Here is a 19747-nt window from a genome sequence, read left to right as displayed (position 1 = left end):
CGCACAGCTGACCAGACCCAAAAATCGTGGTGGTCAGGCCAAGTGGTATTTGGTCAGGTCAAGCTTCGGGGGGTTCCGCTCGATCAATCTGTTGATCTCCTCTCCACTACCTCTGTTGGACTATATAATGGCATTTCTCAGATGCTCCTAGCACGTACGACCATACCCAGCAGAAAGCACGGCATCCCGTCCGCTCTGCCCTAGTTAAGCTGCTGAGGGCCCGAGTAGTAGTTGGGTCGGTGACGACCAGCGAATTCCGGGTGTTGTACGTTACTATTTTTTACCGTTTCGGGCTCGGTCGGCCTTGAGATACTACTTCGCCTATGTAACATTGGATTATAAAAAATGCCTGGACTCGGCAACCTGAGTTTGCACAAACTATATTTTCGTCTTTGGTCCTCCCTGGTCCCGGAAGGCGTTGTTTATTCTATGTTGTTTGACATGATCTATCTGATACTCCACATTGCGGCTTTTGTCATGGTCGGCGGCCTTGAATTCGTAATGTGCTCTCAAAATCCCTTAATTAGAGCAGTTCGTTCAAATACATCAGCTTTCAACGTACCGGCTTAATAGTCAAACGTCTCACAAATACAGAGACACATCTAGCTCACTTCGAACAACATTCTCAATTTTCTGCGTTCGTCAATTAGGTCACTTCAGGTAATACGCCCTGGCGTCTCCCTCCAAATATGTGCTTTTACGGTCACGCAAATGATGAAAGACGCCACATTCAAGAAACTAAGCGAACCCCTCGGTGTCCGGGCCGTTCAAATGGTGGTAGCTGTCCGCTTCTCCTCGGCCGCCTTTTTTTTTTTTTGAGACGCTGTCGTCAAGCAAGAGCAGGGCCTCCCTATGGAGTCCGCTACGGCCGTCTTTCGGGTTTCTGGTTCGAGGCAGAGAGCATCGACTACAGAACCAGCAGATCGTGTCGGCGGACGCCTTGCACGAGCCGCCGTCTTCGCCTTCTGGCGAATGCTGCGGCACCATTCCACTACCATTCTTTGATCCTTCCCTGTTCTTCTCGGAACTTCCACACAGAAAGAAGCGTTGCGAGAACGATGCCCAACAACCAGACATCGACGAGGGCCATATTAGGCGCCCACCGCTTCCTCCCAATGATAAAAATCAAAAAAAGGTTGATTAATAATTAGCTTATACCCTTCTTCTGTTCCGTAGCGGAGTCTTTTCCTGAGAATGGATGACCTGTCAATCCAAGCGGCTAATTAATATCTAGCAGGTTCAACAAGATGAAGGCGTCGTAGTAACGAGTTCCCATCTTCGATATTACATGTGCCATCCAGCTCAACTTGGCAATACGAGTGATGTTGTGGGCTCAGATAGATCCCTTCCCGAAATGGAAGGCAACAAATATAGTACTGATATAATAATTATAGTTGTGGTTGGGCTGCGCTGACATCTGACGACCTCTAGCTACAGAGAGATAAGTACGTGCGACATAATTATGATAGGCTGCAAATTGTCTTGGCCCTGTGTAAGTGCCCTGTTCAGGAAATGTGAGTAAACCAGGAGCAGTGAGTGGTGGCTGGCTGAGAGCAATGTGGGGTCATGCTCCTGCAACAGTACCCAAGGCAGGCACCGTACCTCACCTTGAGTAGGTAATATGCTAGGGACTTGATGGAAGCCTCATAGGCATAAATGACGTAGTATTCCGCTACAAGTTGACCGTCGTGCATGAGCTACATTTAATTACGTCTGCATTTTTGATTGTACAGTTCAGAAGTGCTGTTCAGGGACAAGATATCTCAGCAACACATTCAAAGGTGTTGGGACGCAAAGTCTCATGGTTGGTAATTAGTTGGTGTGAAGGGGTATAGGATACACGCGCGGATGATTCTGAAGCAACTAGGGATCGAGCGGTGACCAAGAAGTCGGGTTGTGGGCACACTGGACTCGACCTTACCGTCTCCTATTCTCCCCTTCTCTAGCTCCCCTCCCAGCACCCGTTACCCCTCGTTTCCCCGCTCGTGGCTGATCTCAGCTGCAGTCCCGAAGTGCCACTGAGGTTGTGTATTCGCTGTTGTTGCTTTTTCTCGGCGGGAAGTGCGGCGAAGGCCACTTTACGTCCCCGCCTCCAGCTCGCTAATTTTTGCTCGCTGAGGCACCGGGGCCCGTTGGGCAAAGACAAAGGGTGTCATCCAGTGGCAATTCCTAAGGTGCTTGCAAAACTTGGCTTATGCGAGAAGCCTCTTAAGAAATAAATAGGGGGAAAAAGGGGGGGGAGGGGGGGGGGGAGAGAGAGAGAGAGAGAGAGAGAGAAAAGAGAGAGAGAGAGAGAGAATTACACGCCCCCTCCTCAGTCGATAGACCTCGAAAGATCACCGCAATGCATTTTACGACTCCTTGTGCTGTACAGCGAGATGCAGGATGTCGATCTCGGGCCAATTCAGGAAGTATAAAGCGAAATTTGAGGTAGTGTCGCACAATGAAGACATTAGTCTCGCATCGGAGCCCAACAAGCGGAAAGGGTAATGTCATATTAGCGTCCCGGCGGCGACCTTGCTCTTAAAGACACACCGGATTCTTCGCCTATAAAGAGAGTGCGAAGGCCAAGGTACTGGTTACTCCTTGAGACTTAATGTTCTAAAGCATTGTCCAACAGCTGGCTCATCTCCTCCTTATTCTTCGATACCACTACTTCGTAGTCGTACTCTTCCTTTGGTTCACCACCGACTGCATCATGGCTACCGACGCACCCCCCTCCTACGACTCTATCATCAGCAAGGTTGATAACAATATCAAACAGGACCCGACAGTCGAGGGACTAAAGAGGGCCTTCGACAGCCTCGATGATGAAGAGAAGACTATTCTTGCCGCCCGCGAGCACGAGCCCATCGAGCTTAATCCGGAACAGCTGAAGCAATTCCATCAAGGCTTTTCCGAGGGTTTCTCCCAGGTACAGGAACACCTCGAGTGGAAAGCGGCCAATTGCGCCGAGCAGTGCAAGAAGGTTGCTACCGACTTCCTGAACATTACCGACAAGCTCTCGTCCATCTCGTCTCTCGATGGCTCGGAAGAATCACAGAAGTTGGTCTCCGATTTCAAGAGTCTCGAAAAGGTGTGGATCGCCCCCCCCCCCCGGGGGCCCGCGCTTGACGGCATGAGATGACGAGCCCTCTTCTGGTGCTGACGTGCCTCACCCTGTCCCTTGCCTCACGGCAGCGCTACCGCGACTTCCTAGACTCGAGCCGCCTGTCTGCGATCAAGGTAGCCCAGCAGGCCGACGGTGCGTCGCCCGGAAGACCTTTTGTTGTGACCTTCCCCCCGCCCCCTCGCCTTTGGGCTGACTCCTGTCGATGTAGAGTTCGACACCGTCGTCATAAAGATTGCCGCGGACAACCAGATCCCCCTGGAAAGAAGGAAGCAGAAGATCGGCGACTTTATCAAGGTACCGTACCTTCCGTCCCTCCTTCCTGTACCTCTGCTCAACAAGAGCTGACGCGAGCGGGCTACTACAGGAGGCCGAAGACCTCGAGAAGGAAGCCCAGGGAATCCACGACAGCTTTAGCAACTTCCTGGCCGACATATATGAATACACCGCCCGGTTCGATAGCTGGGCACAAAAGAAGGAGGGCAGCCTGAACGATAAGATCACACAGCTGAATAAAGACATCCAAGACCTCAAGAAGGAAATCTCGAAAATCACCACGGCCATGATCGCTATAGGCGCTGTTGCCGGCTTCGCCCTGCCAGCTCTCGCCGTCGGGGCCGCAGTCGCCGGGCCATTTGCGCCTCTCGTCATTGGCATCGCCATCTTTGCCGCCGTGGGAACGGTCGCGTCTGTCACGGCCCTGGCCTTCAAGAAGAGCTGTGCGTCTCTCTGCTTGGGGGGAAACCCCCTCCTCCCTCGACACACCTTTACCCAGCGTAGTTTTGCTGACTGACGCGGGCCGGGTAATTAATATAGCGCTTGACCACGAGATCGAAGCCAAGGAAGACGAGAAGAAGAAGGCCCAAGAGCAGCTCGGTAAGATCCAGAAGGCGCGGACGGAGCTCAAGGACCTCGGCAAGTCGCTAGATGACGACGTCAACCACATCGTCGGCGTCATCAACACTGCCTGGAAGTACTGCCAGGCGGACGCGGTCGAGATCAGGCGCTGGCTCGAGCAGGGGCAGAAGGACGCCGACCTCCCCCCGTACATGGCCATTCAGCTCGGCAAAGCCGACGGCATCTGTACGCACTCCCCTCTCCTTACCCTCGGAGCAGAACTTCCCAACATCATGTTGTGGGCGGCGCAATAATAGTTGACGATGCTGACCGCATTTATTAGATTCCGTTGTGGGCAGGTACCTCCGCAAGTACGCGGATGCTTTGGCCAATACCAGTGGCTCCTCTTAACTATCTCACCCAAGGGTAGTAAGTAAGGTAGTAAGAAAAAAAAGTGTGACTAGAGCACGTCGAAATGTTGAATAACTAGCGACGTGTTACCCGAGACTCAAGAAACGGGAGTGGATTCCAGGTGCCGGAGCAGGCTCAGATGAAAAAAAAAAAAAAAAATCGACACCTCAATTCAATCCTTTGCTTTTCGGGAGATAACCCTCTGGATCGCGTGTTCCCTTTGTCGGGTGATTGAGATGTGACCCGAGTCTGCTATCATAATAGTGACTTTGGTCGACTCGCTTAGGAAGCTCAAGTACATACCTTACCTAAATACCTACCTAGGTATGTACCCCAAATCCAAAATCACCAAAACCGGGCCCGACTGCGCGGTCGAGCCACTAGCTCGTCTGCCAAGCTCAACGCGTTTGGGTCGGCCCGTCGGCCGAGACCTTCCGCTAGCGGGCTGCAGCAGAAAGAACGGGGGGCTTGTGATCCACTCTTTGCGTTGCTCTGGATTACGACTGGCTCACGGCTTAAAGGAAGCAAGCGATGTGAAGGAGATCGTGGGGCGGTGAGGAATCTGGCACTGATGTCGCATCGCATTGCTGTAAGAGCACCTGTTTGTCACTTCTCAGACTGGGGCCAAGACGAGGTGCTCTTGGTCAGATCAGCATGAATATTGGGTGGGAAGGGGATTCGCTCAGCTCCCCCAGTACTTGTAGTGAATTATCATAGTAATGCCGAGATGTATCGAGGTCTCACGGGTTCGCTTTGTGCCCACATCGAGTGTGTGTAGGTAACTAGGTAACTAAGTACACACGAAACAGTCGAGTCTACCGTACAACAAGTGGCTAATTATTTACTCCTCCCTTAATTTCCTGACACCTAGCAGGACAAGCTAGGCCGCTATCGTGACCGTAAGCTTCTGCGCGCTGACTTTCCCATCCCGCAGGCCCCCTAGGCCGCGTATGACGGCCTCGGGCCATTCCTCTCGTCCCTCCGGGGCCACCACCTTCACTGGGTGATTCTTGAGCGCGCCCGAGCCCAGGAGCGCCTCTGCCAGGGGATACCAGATGCGCGCAAAGGCGCGGGCCGACGGATCCGCCGGCTGGCTGTAGCCCTCGCCGAGCTGGAGGTCGCGGCCGAACATGACGGGGCCCATGACCCAGGTGGGCTTGACGACCTTGCGCAGCGCCGCCACGCTGTCCGGGTACTTCTCGAGGGCCACGTACCGGCCGCCCGCGCGGCCCAGGGCGGCGTAGCACAGCGCCGCCGACTGGGCCGTCCCGATGCAGTCGAGCGCGTACCACAGCGCCGACTTGGTGTACTCCTTGATCTCGTCCGCGCACGTCTCGAGGTTGTAGTCGAAGGTTGCCGCCGCTCCGTACGCCGTCACCAAGCCCGCGTTTCGCGCCGAGCAGGTTGCGATGGGGATATATCCAGCCCTGTGTGTACGGACCGTCAGTCAGTCGACGGGCACAGCCGCGGCGCCGAAGAAGCTGGGAATGAGGACGAGGGTAGGGTAGGGTAGGGTAGGCTTACAGCCGGAGAATTTGCAGCGCCATGGTGCCGCAGGCAGTGCTTCCCCCGTACACGAGCACCACCTTCTGGAGATCTTTCTTGCTCAGCTGGGCGCTGCTGCTGCTCGACCCTCCGCCATAACCACCACCACCACCCTGCGCAGGCCGGAGAACACTCGGAGGGGCAGCAGCGGCACCATCCGCGGCGGCAGAACCATGTCCCTGCAGCAGCAGCGCAGCCTTCTTCTTCAACCCGCCCATGTCCAGGCCCATCTTGCCCTCGCCGAACAGGCAGAGGGCGACGGACCCGTGCACGCTACCGCCGACCGACGCCGCCGTCTCCCAGTCCCAGCCGTCCGGCAGGCGGCAGAGCATGACCGGGTCGGCCTCGACGTACTCGGCGAAGGCGCCCCAGGCGGGCGCGCCGGGGTTGCTGCCGTAGACGACGCCGAGGACGCGGTCGCCGGGCGCCCAGCGGCGGGGGATGCCGGCGCAGGCGGCCGCGTCGCCGGGCTCGTCGTTGGCGCGCGCCCCGACCGCGACCACCTCGCCCGCGAAGTCGCACCCGGCCGTCAGCCCGCCCGTCTTGACCCGCGCCGGCGTCTTGTGGTCGGTCGGGTTGAGCGCCACGGCGCGCACGCGGACCAGGACCGAGGTGGGCCCGCACGCCGGCACGGCTCGGTCGCGCGCGACGGCGTGCCGGCCCTCGGCCGTCGTGATGACGGCTGTCTGGGTCGTCGGGAGGGGCGGGAGGTCTTGGAGGCTGCCCATTTTGTTGCTGACGTTTTGTGTTTGCTTTTTCTTTCTTTCTTTTCTTTCTTTCTTTCTTTCTTTCCTTTTTTTTCTCCTTCTCGTATCTGTTGAAGAAGATGGTTGGGTTGTGTTGGGTTCTGAGAAGCTAGGTACCTATTTGCTTGCTTGCCGAGAGAGTCGACTCGACCTGGTGGGATCAGGACGGATCTGATGAAATCATGTGTTCGACCACAGCATGATGAGGAGAGAGAGTCTTAGACCGACGATGCCTGGTCACCATCGCCAGGTTAAGATGGCCAGCCCCGGGTCGACGGCGTGCCGCTCATTGTCACACAATCTCGCGGGCCCGATCGCGGCCCCGGGCCGCTGGGAGGGATTTCGGTGTGCGCGAAGTTTCCGTGTCGGGATCCGCTTACGGGGCGCAGCGGGACCGGGGCCGGCCCGATGAGACTTCGGTCACTTCCTCCGGCCCCACAAGCAATGAACTCGGCCGGGCCTTGGCAGAATTGAGTGGGATTGCCCGATGGGGCAGGTGGAGCACCCGGTTTCGGTGTGGCTGTCTGGTTGCGAGTGCGAAGAAGAATGAGAAAAATAGAAGAGAGAAACCTGGAAAGCAAAATGATTGAGAGAAAAAAAATGAAAAGCGTGGAAGCCGCCGTAAGGTAGGACAATCTCAGCCATCTACTTCGCAGTTTCGGTGTTCTCGCCAGCGGCAAGCCGGCCGCCTAATTATTAGATTTGGGCCCACCCCCATCTGGGCGACTCAATCCCGTATGTACAGTACAAATCAAGACAAACCCGCACTCTTCAACCCCCACAAGAAACATCCAAAGGTAATATGGTTAAGATGAACTTCTAATATAGGATCGAAAAGTACAGTAGATATCATTGTTCAATCAAGTATAATTATCGGAGAGCTAGAAAATTTGAATACGATGCAAATAAGGTACAGATCATGATTTACTGCTTTTTTATCTCCTTTTTACTTTGATTGTCCTCGTATTCTGAATGATGACTTCCTATACATCGGAACCTAAGGGTTAAAGCTGTAATAGTGGCCCAAATGGAGGGGTGGCCCAAATTCAGGGGGGCTGAACTTAGTACTTGTACCCTGTTGCCAACACAGCATCGCCGAATAAGTGGTAAACACTGGCAAAAGGTCATGAGGAAACTAAGATGCACAAGACAACCGGTGATTCGGCTATGGGCAAAGTTCGATCCACTTCGATAGGAGTTATGTCCTTGAGAATCTTGAGCAGCCATTTTCGCCGTGCATGTCATATACTCGGTAACTTGGGTCACTCCTCTTGTCCAACAGTGGACATATCAATTACTTGATGCTAAGTTTGATTTCTTGTAAGATGCGGCAATCTAGCAATGCGATCATTCTATTACAACCCTGTATGTTCATTAACCCATATTATCCCGATTGCCCAGTCTAGCAATGCCATGTAAAATGCCATCATTTCCGGTGAATCTTTGGTATCGATCTGTCTTCAGAGAACAAAGCACAAAACTCTTGGGCGATTGTGAGGGGGGGGGGGACCTGTGAAAATGAGGCAGTAGGCATATACTTCCTGCCTCATGTTGAAAGGGTATCTTAGGGTGAGCGAGGAGTGCAGAGAGGGTGCGAAGAAGGGTTAATTAAACCCGAAGGGTCAAACTGTACGCGTCGGAGGGACGCTCATGCGCTCAGCTCGGCCCTCTTGGCTCCATCCGCCGCCTTGCTCTCTTCTCCATCCTTGTTCTCCCCCTCGTTCTTGGCCTTCTCCTCATCCTCCTCCTGCTTCTTCTTTTCCTCGATTCCGAACTTTGTGTTCAGCTTGGACCGCAGAGTCACCTCCTTCTCGAGCCAGACCAACAGCCAGCCAAGCCCGGCAAAGGCAGTGCCCACGTACCAGACAATCTTGATCGACTGTCATACTGTCAGCACAAATGCGTGGGGCAGAAAAAGGGGTCCCGGAAAAGCAACTTACCGAGGTGAAGATGTCGATAACCTCGGAGCGAGAGGCCGGGTCCCGGATGCTGTCGAGGAATTCCTGCGTGGCGAATTGGTACGCCTTGCCGCCGGTGAGGTATCCAACCAGGCTCTGGTCGGTCAGCGAGGCGGCCGCCTTCTTGGCCACCTCGTTGTCGAAGATAGCCGCGGGAATAGTCACGCCCCAGACGGTCGAGAAAGCCCGGACGAAGGTCCAGACTCCGGTAGAGGCGGCGACGAGACTCTCGTCAAGCGGCGCCTGCATGGCCGGCAGGAGGATGGCAATCATCAGGCCGGAACCGATGGCGCAGAGAAGCTGGAAGCAAGCCCAGGCGGCGGTGCTCGAGTTCCGGTCGAGAATGCTGAACAGACCGAACGAGACGGTGACGATGGCCATGCCGACGAGATGCAACGGCTTGTAGCGGCCGAACTTGGAGAGGAGAATACCGCCGATGATGGCAAAGGGGAAGAGGCCGGCGAAGAGCGGCAGGGCGTCGACGCCGGACCAGAAGGCCGACTTGGCCTTCACGCCCTGGAAGTAGATGGGCATGAAGTAGAAGGCCCAGTAGGTACAGAGGGTGGTCAGGAACGTGACGGCGAGGACGGTAGCGGCTGTGCGCTCTACGATAGCGCCTCGAGGCAGCGAGGGGTTCTTGGCGAGAGTCCACTCGTAAGCCAGGAAGAGGCCTATCCCGACGAAGCCGAGGACGAGGGGCACGATGACGTTGGCAGATTTCCACGGGTAGACGGCGCCACCCCAGGTGACGCCGATGAGAACGGAAACGGTGGCAGCGATGAAGATGGCATTGCCGATGAAGTCGATGCGCTTGAGCTTCTCAACCCAGGTCCCTCCCGGCGGGGTGGCGACGCGCAGGAAGAAGAACAAGGCAACGAGCGAAGCTGTCACAATCCATGTCAGTCCGTCTGGCTCTCCCACACTGACTGGGGCACCCGGGAAGGAGGAGGCAGACGTACTTCCACCAATGGGCAGGTTGATGTAGAAGACCCAACGCCAGGTGCTGCGCTCGGTCAAAAGACCGCCGAGGAATGGTCCGAGGGCAGCACCGACGGCGGAGACCATCTGGACGATGGCCATATACTTGCCTCGCTCACGAAGGGGGACCAAGTCGGTGAGGACAATGTTGATCATCAAGGCGATACCACCACCGCCGAGACCCTGACTAAGAAGAACAAGAAGAGACCAGTCAGTTAGCGACATGGTTACCTGAATTGGTAAGTGAATGCCAAGAAAGACTTTTTCGACTTACACGACACGGCCGCCAATCAGCATGGCGGGCGAGTTGGCACCGCCGCAGATGCCGCTGCCCAGAGTGAACATGGCAACCGAGATCAAAGTCAGCCAGCGGCGGCCAAACAGGTTGGCGGCCTGGGCCATGAGCGGCAGCATCACCATGGTGGCGAGGAAGTAGCCATTGGGGACCCAGATGAAGCTGCTGTCGCCGCCGAGCTCGGCGCTGATGGTGGGCAGGGCGCTGGTGATGATGGTACCCTCGATGGAAGAGCACAGGGCCGTGAACGCCAGGGAGGCCACGATACCCCAGAAGCGCAGCGAGTGGCTCGTCTTGGGAGGAGTAGCGTCGCCTTCGCCCGCCTCGTCGCCCTTCTTGGCGGCGGCCTCGCTGCTCTCCGCTGCTGACCCAGTACCAGTACCCGCCCCCTCTGACATGGCTTCCCGGTCGTCGGATGCCGGGGCAGTCTCCCGCGGCGTGCCGTTAGGTGGGTCTGCGGGTGACATTCTTGGCTGTATTTTTGGCTGTATTTTTTTGGCTGTATTCTTGGCTGTGTCTGCTATAATTAATTGTAGAGCAGTTTGAGTGACTGACGGAAAGGACGAAGGGACTCGAGTGGTTCTTCTTGGCTGACTGCGACGAGACGGGCAAGCCAAGAAAGGTAAGCTAACGCTTCGGAGTCTTGGAAGCTGGGGCGATTACGTGCCACGCCAGAGTCGAGAACCGCTTGTGTAGTCTTAGAAAGGGAGAAAAGCTGTCAGAGGAAGCCATGAACCGGAGGAATTTAGACAGAGTTGGCTGCTCCTTTCGGTCATTTTCGGCCACTTTCGGCCATTTACGGTGACTTTCGGTGACTTCCGGCTACTTTTACACGGTACGCATTGGAAGAGCTTTCCCTCCATTGGGCTTCAAATCTTTTTTTTGCCTCCTGCGAGACAATGCCTCTTGTCTCGTCGTTGCACGTGGGTCGATTTGCTCATCGCCTTCTTTCGGGCTCGATGGGGCCCTCTATAGTCCTGGCCGTATGGATTACACTGCACCGCTGGCATTGAAGGGGGGCCGATCATGTCTTTTGTAAGCCGGTTTAAACTAATTAGCTAGACCTGACTCAGGCCTTGGAGGGCCGGTACCGATAATTACTTACGGCAGCGTTCCAGCCGGTCGAGGTCGTCGCACTCTCCGTGACCGACCGACCACGGTGAGTTAATGGGACCGGATGGTTGAGTGCTCAATCCTGGCCTGCGATAATTTTGTCCATACTCGTACGAATCGGTATGCTGCGGTGCTGCGGTGCTGCGGTGCTGCGGTGCTGCCATGATCCCATACTCGTCGTCTTAGTTATTGCTGCTACTGCTTGCTCCCTTAATGCTCCGCCTCTCCCCCCCCCCCAACCGCCTGAGAAGCACTGTTGAGTACCTTAATGAGGGAGGGCATAATTACACTCTCGTCGACGTCGACTCACGCTTCGCGCTTTGAAAGTCAACCGTAATTAATTACCCAGTGATACAACTGCCGTCAAACCGGAGCAGTACGCATTCTGCATTCTCCCTGCGATGTATCCATTCTTCACATACTCGCCCAACCGCCATTACTTCGAATACAAATGGTACAACCTTGAGCTGCTGCGGCTGCTGGGCGCCGCGCCATACGGGGGTTGCGACGCTGCCGAGTTCCTCGAGCTTGTCGCCTCGCTCATTCCCAACGATGCTGACGACTGGAACCGCAAATTCTTGGCCCTGGCTGAGAGGACGCAGTCGTGGGCCGAGGAGATGCAGAGAAACGGCCACCTCTCGGCCGCCAGGGGCGCGTTCCTGCGCGCCAGCAACTACTTCCGCTGCGCGCAGTACCTATTCCCGATCATGCCCGCCGAAGAGCAGCCCTACTTCCTGTCCCTATACCACCGCAGCATCTCCAACTTTGAGCAGGCGACCAAGCTGATGGAGCACGACGTACGCCGCGTTCGCATCCCGTTCCAGCCGCCCGAGTACCGCGCACCGCTCCTCCGACTTCCCGGATGGCTGCATCTCCCCGCCCCGTCTCGACGTCTCAAGGGACGCAAGACGCCCGTCCTCATCTGCATCGGCGGCGCCGACTCCACCCAAGAGGAGCTCTACTTCCTCCACGTCGCCGAAGGGCCAGGCCTGGGCTACGCCGTCCTGACGTTCGACGGCCCAGGTCAGGGGCTCGTCCTGCGGGAGGACGGCGTGCCCCTGCGGCCCGACGGCGAGATCGTCGTCGAGGCAGTCCTGGACTTCCTCGCCTCGTACGCCGAGGAGCACCCCGAGGCCGACCTCGACCTCGACGCCGTCGCGGTCACGGGCCAGTCCCTGGGCGGGTACCTGGCGCTGCGCGGGGCGGCGGACGCGCGCATCAAGGCCTGCGTCGCCGTCGACCCGGTCTACGACTTCTACGACCTCGCCATGTCGCGCATGCCGCGGTGGTTCATGTGGCCGTGGGAGCGCAACTACATGGGCGACGGCTTCGTCGACTTCGCCGTCCGCGAGCACGCCAAGCTCGACGTCGCCACCAAGTACACCTTCGCCCAGGGCTGCCACATGTTCGGCAGCTCCAACCCGGCCCAGATGATCCGCGACATGAAGCAGTACACCTTCCGCCTCGACAGGACCGTCACGGCCGACAACAAGAACCGCGGGCGCGCCAACCGGGACTACCTCGAGTGGGTCCGTTGCCCCGTCCTGGTCACCGGCGCGGGGGGTGACCCGAAGCTGTTCCTGGCCGAGATGAGCACGTCGGCCATCATGAGAAACCTGGTCAACGTGCCCGAGGGGCAGAAGGAGCTCTGGGTTCCCAAGGCCTGGTCCGAGGGCGGCGCCCAGGCAAAGTCTGGCGCCTGGCCGCTGCTGCAGTACCGGACTTTCAAGTTCTTGGATGAGAAGCTGGGCATCCAGAGGCCGTCGAGTCCGAAGAGGGTGTACGAGAACGGATATGAAAATGGGTACACAAACGGCTTCGTGAAGAACGGGTACGAAAACGGCTTTGTGACAAACGGCTATCACTGATGCTGGTTGGTCGATCTTGGGGTTGTTGGTCCGGGGGGGGGGGTCGATCTCAGCAGTGGTGAGATAGTTACAGCAGCTTTTTTTTTTTCATTTCATCATGTTGTTACGGTTTCTCGTAGTAATCGGTAGTTGGATGAACGGGTTCTCTCATACCATAACCGCGTGGGCTTGTCGGTCGACCAAAATCGTGAAGTGCGCCACCGAGATGTTGCCAGCACGTGTCTGTAATTACTTACCCTACCTAGCCTAAGTACCCTTGCTTCAGCTTAAACACCAGATATGTCACATACAGTACATACCTAGACCCAGGTGCTTACTACATGGAGCATATGGTGCCGTAGAGCTCAGAAACGTTCTCAGGTTGTCGGTCACGGACCTGAGGAGCTGGACAAGTGCTTAACAAGGTGTTGAATGTTCTGCCCCTTTAATGTAAAGCATAAAGTCGGTCCCCCTGGATTTGGGCCACCCCCCCTCCTTTGGGCCACTACAGCTCTAACTAGTTTCAATATATTAATCAACTTTAAATGTAATATCTATTACACACTTGCATCTTATCTTAGAAGTTTGTCTTGATTATACTAGTTTAGGTGCTCCCAAGGCGTAGATGCACGGAATCTGATTGATCTGATGCCGAGAGAGACAAGAAGAGCATATACAACACAAGGGAGGAATATAAAACGTAACATTGACCAGAAACTAAGGAAAAGAATATTCGGGGGAGAAAATTGAAAAACATCCAAACAAGTAAATGGTTTGATAGAGGCATATCAAGCCTCACGATGGAAAGCAATGTTTGTCATGATTTGGTCAGATTTGGAGTCTTAAACTCATTCATTGCATGCCACTCCTGAGCCACGCAGGATCTTGGCCATTTTCTACTGCATCCTCCTAGGTAGGTAGGTAGTAAGGTGCGTAACAATTTTGATGGTCTGGCTAGCTCCGCTCAATCCTTTCACTCTTCTCCTCCTTCCATCCACGCCCAAAACCTTGCTCGTGATATGCGGACCGACATTGATTGCCCTATCACCCGCAACTACCTAGATAGGCTAATTAAGCCTGGAGGTGCCCGACGACGTTCACGCGAACGCCGGGATTCTCGGGCAAGACGCCGACGAACAGGTCTTGCACCATGGTGACGTCGTGCTCGGTCGTGCCGGGGGCGATCCTCATGTCGACCGTGCCGATCAGGGCGGCAATGGTGAGGTAGAGCTCGGCCCAGGCCAGGTTGATGCCGACGCACATGCGGGTGCCCTTGCCGAAGGGGACGAGGTAGCGCTGGGCGTCGGTCGGCCTGCCGTCGTCGGTCCAGTACCGGTCCGGGTCGAACTCGGCCGGGTTCGGGTAGATGGACTCGTCCGTGTGGACCAGGTAGGACGACTGGCCGAAGGTGGTGCCGCGCGGGATGGTGTACCGGCGCCCGTCGAAGGGGCTGTAGTACTCGAGGTCCTCCTCGGGCGCGATGCGCACCAGCCGGCCGGCGACGCCGTGGGCCAGGCGCGTGCCCTCGTGGATGACGCAGGTCAGGTAGCGCAGCTGCTCCAGCTGGGCGACGGTCGGCAGCGGGGAGGTCGGGGTCGGCATCAGGGTGCGGATCTCGTCGAGCACGCGGGCCCGGATGTGGTCCTTGGTCAGGAGGTGGTAGAAGATGACGGTCAGGGTGCGGCTGGTGGTGTCGAAGCCGGCCGCGATCAGCGTCATGCCGTCCGCCTGCAGCCGCTTCTCCGTCTTCTCGTGCTCGGGCAGGACGTCGCTCCGCATCATGGAGTGGAGGACCGTTCTCGAGTCGGCATCGTCCGTCTGCGAGTACTTGCCGCTGGCGAGGTCGCGGATCGCCTCGTTCCGCGCCTCGGCGGACAGCCTGTCGGCGAGGTCGAGGAACTCGGCCGTGGTGGACACGAGGCCGCTCCATTTGAGAGCCCACCTCGGCAGCTTGATCACGGTGCGGGCCAGGGTCGGAAACGTGCGAGCAAAGGGGTTGATCTTAACGCCGACCCCCATCAGCTTGTTCATCTCGCGCCCGAGGTCTGGGCGGTCAAGCGCTCCGAAGCATCGGTTGAAGCAGTACTGCGTGATAATGTCTAATAATTAAAGAAGCGCATGGTTAATTAAAATACCTTTTAAAATACCTAGGCACTCTGGAACTCTTTTCTGTTCCGGGGCTCTCTCCTCTCAACGGTTCCGTTCCCGGATGTTGGCTTGCTTACCCAGCGCCATTGCACCAAAGGCATCCTTGAGATTGACCGGGGCACCGCCGGCGCGTTCCAGAAGCCTCTGCCGTAGTAGTAGGACTTTCTCCTTCACTCTCGGTTCCAACTCCTGGACCTTGCGCTTGCTGAAGTAGGTGCCCAGCCCGGCCTTCCGGAGCCGATGATGGTCGTGGTCGAGCGTGATGAACATGCTCTGGTCGCCCACGGCCCCGAGGCCATGCATCCAGTACCAGATCGGGCTCTTGTTGCGCTTGTGTGTTGAGGAACCGTACATCTCCTTGTAGAACTTGGCATCGTTGACGTGGACCTCGTCGGGTCCGATGCGCACGATGGGGCCATACTTTCTGTGGAGCTCGTCGAGTTTGAAGATGAATTGACCCTGGTGCGGGAAGAAGTCGTAGTACGACTGGTAGTAGTATGTGAGAGCAGCAAGCTTTGGCCCGGGGATGTGGGAGATGCGGTGGAAGAAGAGTCGATGAATCGTGATCGTCACCAGGTAGATGACATAGGACGCACCAACCGCAATGGACAGGGCCAACACGGCCGGGCGTTCTAGCCCAAAGATGGAAAAGGTTGTCATCTCAGTCATAACAGCTTAGACTGGCAAAGGGAAGGGGGTAGTTCCTAGGTCGGCTGCTGTGTCTAACCTGAGTTCCTCGTAGCCCATGAGGACAGTTAAGGCGTATCTATTGAGCTTTTTTTTTTTTTTTTTTTTGTTGTTGTCTTTTTGTCAGGCACTGGCCATCGCCGTAACCACCGCTCTCGATGTCGGCCGGCACTAGAGTATCCCCACTAATTAACACCGGAAGCCCGAGCGAGATCTCATTCGCCGGATCCGCCTACCGAAACCAATCACAAATGTGACCGAAGAGTTCGGGAGCGGCTCCGATCTCCGTTACGGCCCCACTCAGGCGGCCTCGATTAATTTAATGCCTACCCGAATTGGAAATCCCGCTGTTTGGGGATTTTCGGAATGGATATCGGCGCAGCAGCGGGCACCAGAGTGTTCCAGACTTGCCATACCATATTGACACATGCCCGGTGCCATGTTCCCACAATGGCCAGATCTCGGCCAGGTGAGAAACCTGCTAATTACCTATCTGCCATCATACCATCTCAACAGCGGTCGATGACCAAGGGGGGAAAAAAAAATGACCAAAATCTTTGCTACCGGTGTCACCGGGTATCTCGGCGGGGATGCCGTTTATGCGATCCTGCAGGCACACCCGGAGTACGAGATCTCATGCCTGGTGCGAGACAAGGCGAAGGGTGCTCTCGTCTCGGAAGCCCATCCAAGCCTCAGGATCGTTTACGGAAGCCTGGACGATGGCGACCTTCTAGAGGAGGAAGCCGCCAACACGGACATTGTATGCAGTAGGTTTAACCAACGGCGTCCGTCCTGTCCCGGTGCTGATAACTGACTGATGTAATTGCATGCATCCAGATTTTGCCCATGCAACCCACGAGCCATCGGTGCAGGCCCTGGCAAGAGGGCTGGCGCGGCGCACGCGGCCCGGGCCCGGCTTCTTGATCCACACCATGGGCAGCGGGACGGTGATCTACGACGACGTCGTCAAAGGCCGGTACGGCCAGGGCAGCGACAAGGTCTTCAACGACCTAGAGGGACTGGCCGAAGTGCTTTCGGTGCCCGACTTTGCCAAGGCCCGCGGCGCCGAGAATGCGGTACGACAAGTCGGCATCCAGCTGCCCAACCAGGTCAAGACCGCCGTCGTCAGCACCGGCTCGGCTTACGGCCTCGGCAGAGGCATCCTCAAGTACCGCCCCACGGCGATCCACGAGCTGGTAAGGGCTACTCTCGAGCGAAAGCGCGCCATTGTCGTGGGCGAGGGCAAGTCCGCCTGGACAAACGTCCACGTACACGATCTCTCCGAGTTGTACCTCAAGTTGGTCGAGCACGCTGCTGCTGGAGGAGAAGAGACTGGGAGCGGGCCGGCCGTCTGGGGCGGTTCGGAAGGCTTCTATTTTGCCGAGGGCGGAGAGCATGTCTGGAGCGAGCTGGCACGGTCCGTCTCGGCTGAGGCAGCTGCTCAGGGGTTCCTGACTCAGGTGGAGGAACCCGAGTCCATTGAGCCGACTGAGGCGTCCAAGATCATGCCGATGGGCCAGTTCTTCTGGGGATGCAACGCTCGAGTGGAGGGAAGGCGGGCGAGGCAAGCACTGAACTGGCAGCCACACCACCCCTCGCTCAAGGAGGAGCTCGGGTCTATTATTGCAACTGAAGCTAAGAAGCTCGGCCTTGTGTAGTTAGCAGATAATTATCTACCCACCTCAGGCAGTCACGCGTGCTACAAGTCCTATGATTCATTGGAAGTATCTATGGATATATATATATATCTTTTCAGTACCATTCCTTAGCCTTGTTCTCTTAACCCCTCCCCCCCCCCCCCCAAAAATGTTCTGAGCCTTAAGTGTCACAATAGGCACGTCTTAATTACTTCCGAGTCACGGAGCTGGAGAGATGAATAGTCCAAGGACATGGCGCAAGACGGTGTATTGGTACCGATGCAAAGTGACAACAGGTTCGGAAACGCTTGTGGAAGTCCTGAATCTGACAACAAGATAGATCTGCACTCTGCACACTTTTGTTTTTGTCTAGTAATTCGAGACGTGCCGACAACCAAATGTTACTTGAACCCTTAATTACAGCTTACCACCACCAGAACGCCGCCGCCCATTCACAAACGGGTATTACGATTCTCCCTCTCGAAGCGCTGCCACGGCTTGAAGATTACTTTCTGAACCTGCATCTCGCTAAAGAGTGCATAGCTTTCCACCGCCTCTGACAGGGGTACGAGTTTTTCAAACATGAACCTAGAAGTGGTGTGAGAACTAATTACGTGGAGATCATGTGTACCTAAGGGAGGCAACATCGAAGTTGGCTTACCCAAAACGGTGTTGAGCCTTGGCCAACACCGGCAGCGCCTCTGGGAAGATTGACCGGACTGGGCACCTGCCCATCTGGATCTTCACGTTTTTGCTGGAGCAAGTGTCAGTAATTATACTCGTCAGGTGGAAGAGATCCCGTGGTGGTGTGGTGGTGTTAATTAACACTTACTCGTATCCTTCCGTTGCCGTAAATGGCATCTATTAATTATATAAGTAACCGCATGTCAGTCATCAAATCCATATTACGAGGAGTCGCTCTCTTCGACCCGCTTCTCGCGTACCGATGAATTGTGGACTCCGATACTGCTAATGCTTCCAAATGGCCGGACAATGTCGTAGGCCGTTCTCAGAGCAGGACTGAGGCCGACCGCCTCCACGACGACGTCGGCCCCCCTCCCCTCCGTTAGCTCCCCGATCCTCTTCACAATGTTCTCCTGACCGTCCGCGACATTGAGAGGCTCCGCCCCCAGATACTTGGCCACCCGGAGGCGGCTCTCCACGGCGTCGATGGCAAAGAGGTGCCTGGGCTTGTACTCGAGCGCCGAGACGATGGCGCTGAGTCCCACCGGTCCGCAGCCGATGACGACGGCTACCGCGTCGGAGGGGCGCTGGGTCCGCGGCAGCCCGGCGAACGCGTTTTTGGCGCCGAAGAATCCGGTGGGGAAGACGTCGGCCATGAGGACGAGGGCGTCGTCGCTGATTTCGGGGGGCGCCTTCATCACGGTGCCGTCCGCCCGCGGCACGCGAACGAACTGGGCTTGGGCGCCCGCCAGCCCTTCGGTGCCGAAGACCAAGCAATGCACGCACCGGGACGAGAAGCCGTTTTTGCAGTAGAAACACGCTCCGCTGATTTGTCAAGGAAGTCAGCGAGCTTGGAGAACTCAGGTATTATTAGGCAATCTCATTTGTCAACTCACCATGATACCGTGAACGGTGAGACGATCTTGTCGCCAACGCTCACAGTCTTGACACCACTTCCTGCTGCCACTACCGTTCCCGAAAACTCGTGGCCCATGATAAAGCCCGTTGTTTTGGTCTTCTCTAGGCCACGAAGAAGGTGAAGATCCCTGTGGGCGGATTAGAAAGTGCTGACATTCCTCAGGATTGAGATGGTTATTAATGTAAAGTAAGGTACGGTAGTGTACGGTAGTGATGGTATACGTACGAACCACAAAGCCCAGCGGCTTGCACCTTGACAATGATGTCTCCGTCATCCTGGACTACGGGATGTCAGTAGTCTAGCCCAGGAGTAGAAAGATGATCGAGATCGAGTCAGAAATGGTTGGGGTACTTTTTGGTGTTGGGCGTTGTTGGACGGAGATGTTGTGTGGCCCGTCAAACACAACAGCAGTCATGGTATCTGGGATTCGCTCCATCTTCGTTGATTCGAATGTCAGCTTTCCTCGCTTTAAAATGAAACTTTGGAAAAAGGAATCTCAAAGTTTCCTATTGCACCATTAACAACAATAACAGAGAATACTTGGCTCTATGCCGTTACTTTTGACTCCGAATGTGGGCATGTGTGCAGTGAGCGTTGTCTTCAACATGTTAAATATTATGTCATTAATTACTTAACTACCTACCTTGGGTAATTTGGGATTCGTCGGAGTGGACTTCGCGAAGCTAGCAGATTTCGGTTGCATCGCTTCGGCCCAGGTAAAATGGCCACTTCGGCGTATTCGGCCGGCCCGTACCGGCGGCGATTGGCGTAGATCGCAGATCTGTGGCCGCCAAGCGCCTTGTCCTCTTTGCATTTTTGGGGCCTGCACACAC

General features: G+C 56.0%; 8 protein-coding genes across 8 annotated transcripts; 3 read left to right on the top strand and 5 right to left on the bottom strand.

Moving 5' to 3' along the window:
- Nucleotides 1-106: 106 nt before the first annotated feature.
- MYCTH_2062976 (uncharacterized protein) lies at nucleotides 107-271 on the bottom strand (the record flags this gene model as incomplete). Its single annotated transcript, XM_003662690.1, has 1 exon — nucleotides 107-271. A coding segment is annotated over one exon (165 nt), but the record flags the coding sequence as incomplete, so codon positions are not given.
- Nucleotides 272-2698: 2427 nt separating this feature from the next.
- MYCTH_107763 (general substrate transporter-like protein) lies at nucleotides 2699-4499 on the top strand (the record flags this gene model as incomplete). The annotated part of the gene is made up of 4 exons (XM_003662689.1): nucleotides 2699-3076; nucleotides 3477-3828; nucleotides 3926-4192; nucleotides 4290-4499. The coding sequence occupies 4 exons, from the start codon at nucleotides 2699-2701 to the stop codon at nucleotides 4355-4357; spliced, it is 1065 nt and encodes a 354-aa protein (XP_003662737.1). The 3' UTR covers nucleotides 4358-4499.
- A 738-nt stretch (nucleotides 4500-5237) lies between these two features.
- On the bottom strand, nucleotides 5238-6630 carry MYCTH_48716 (alcohol dehydrogenase-like protein; the record flags this gene model as incomplete). The annotated part of the gene is made up of 3 exons (XM_003662688.1): nucleotides 5238-5784; nucleotides 5882-5962; nucleotides 6113-6630. 3 exons carry the CDS (start codon nucleotides 6628-6630, stop codon nucleotides 5238-5240), a joined length of 1146 nt encoding a protein of 381 aa, XP_003662736.1.
- Nucleotides 6631-8296: 1666 nt separating this feature from the next.
- On the bottom strand, nucleotides 8297-10277 carry MYCTH_50920 (general substrate transporter; the record flags this gene model as incomplete). Its single annotated transcript, XM_003662687.1, has 4 exons — nucleotides 8297-8527; nucleotides 8589-9490; nucleotides 9566-9771; nucleotides 9859-10277. The coding sequence occupies 4 exons, from the start codon at nucleotides 10275-10277 to the stop codon at nucleotides 8297-8299; spliced, it is 1758 nt and encodes a 585-aa protein (XP_003662735.1).
- Nucleotides 10278-11220: 943 nt separating this feature from the next.
- MYCTH_2303709 (uncharacterized protein) lies at nucleotides 11221-13144 on the top strand. The gene has a single exon (XM_003662686.1). It carries the CDS (start codon nucleotides 11394-11396, stop codon nucleotides 12858-12860), a length of 1467 nt encoding a protein of 488 aa, XP_003662734.1. The 5' UTR covers nucleotides 11221-11393; the 3' UTR covers nucleotides 12861-13144.
- A 766-nt stretch (nucleotides 13145-13910) lies between these two features.
- MYCTH_81364 (cytochrome P450-like protein) lies at nucleotides 13911-15647 on the bottom strand (the record flags this gene model as incomplete). Its single annotated transcript, XM_003662685.1, has 2 exons — nucleotides 13911-14938; nucleotides 15065-15647. 2 exons carry the CDS (start codon nucleotides 15645-15647, stop codon nucleotides 13911-13913), a joined length of 1611 nt encoding a protein of 536 aa, XP_003662733.1.
- Nucleotides 15648-16103: 456 nt separating this feature from the next.
- Nucleotides 16104-17427, top strand: MYCTH_2303707 (uncharacterized protein). The gene is made up of 2 exons (XM_003662684.1): nucleotides 16104-16441; nucleotides 16512-17427. Exons 1-2 carry the CDS (start codon nucleotides 16219-16221, stop codon nucleotides 17330-17332), a joined length of 1044 nt encoding a protein of 347 aa, XP_003662732.1. The 5' UTR covers nucleotides 16104-16218; the 3' UTR covers nucleotides 17333-17427.
- A 228-nt stretch (nucleotides 17428-17655) lies between these two features.
- MYCTH_2138881 (uncharacterized protein) lies at nucleotides 17656-19416 on the bottom strand. Its single transcript, XM_003662683.1, has 7 exons — nucleotides 19266-19416; nucleotides 19140-19194; nucleotides 18892-19041; nucleotides 18256-18820; nucleotides 18144-18172; nucleotides 17973-18065; nucleotides 17656-17899 (listed from the first exon to the last, which is right to left on the bottom strand). The coding sequence occupies exons 1-7, from the start codon at nucleotides 19348-19350 to the stop codon at nucleotides 17764-17766; spliced, it is 1113 nt and encodes a 370-aa protein (XP_003662731.1). The 5' UTR covers nucleotides 19351-19416; the 3' UTR covers nucleotides 17656-17763.
- Nucleotides 19417-19747: the final 331 nt, after the last annotated feature.

This window comes from Thermothelomyces thermophilus, chromosome 3, assembly GCF_000226095.1.
Source record: "Thermothelomyces thermophilus ATCC 42464 chromosome 3, complete sequence".
NCBI lineage: Eukaryota > Fungi > Ascomycota > Sordariomycetes > Sordariales > Chaetomiaceae > Thermothelomyces > Thermothelomyces thermophilus.
This window is presented reverse-complemented; position numbering and strand designations above follow the sequence as displayed.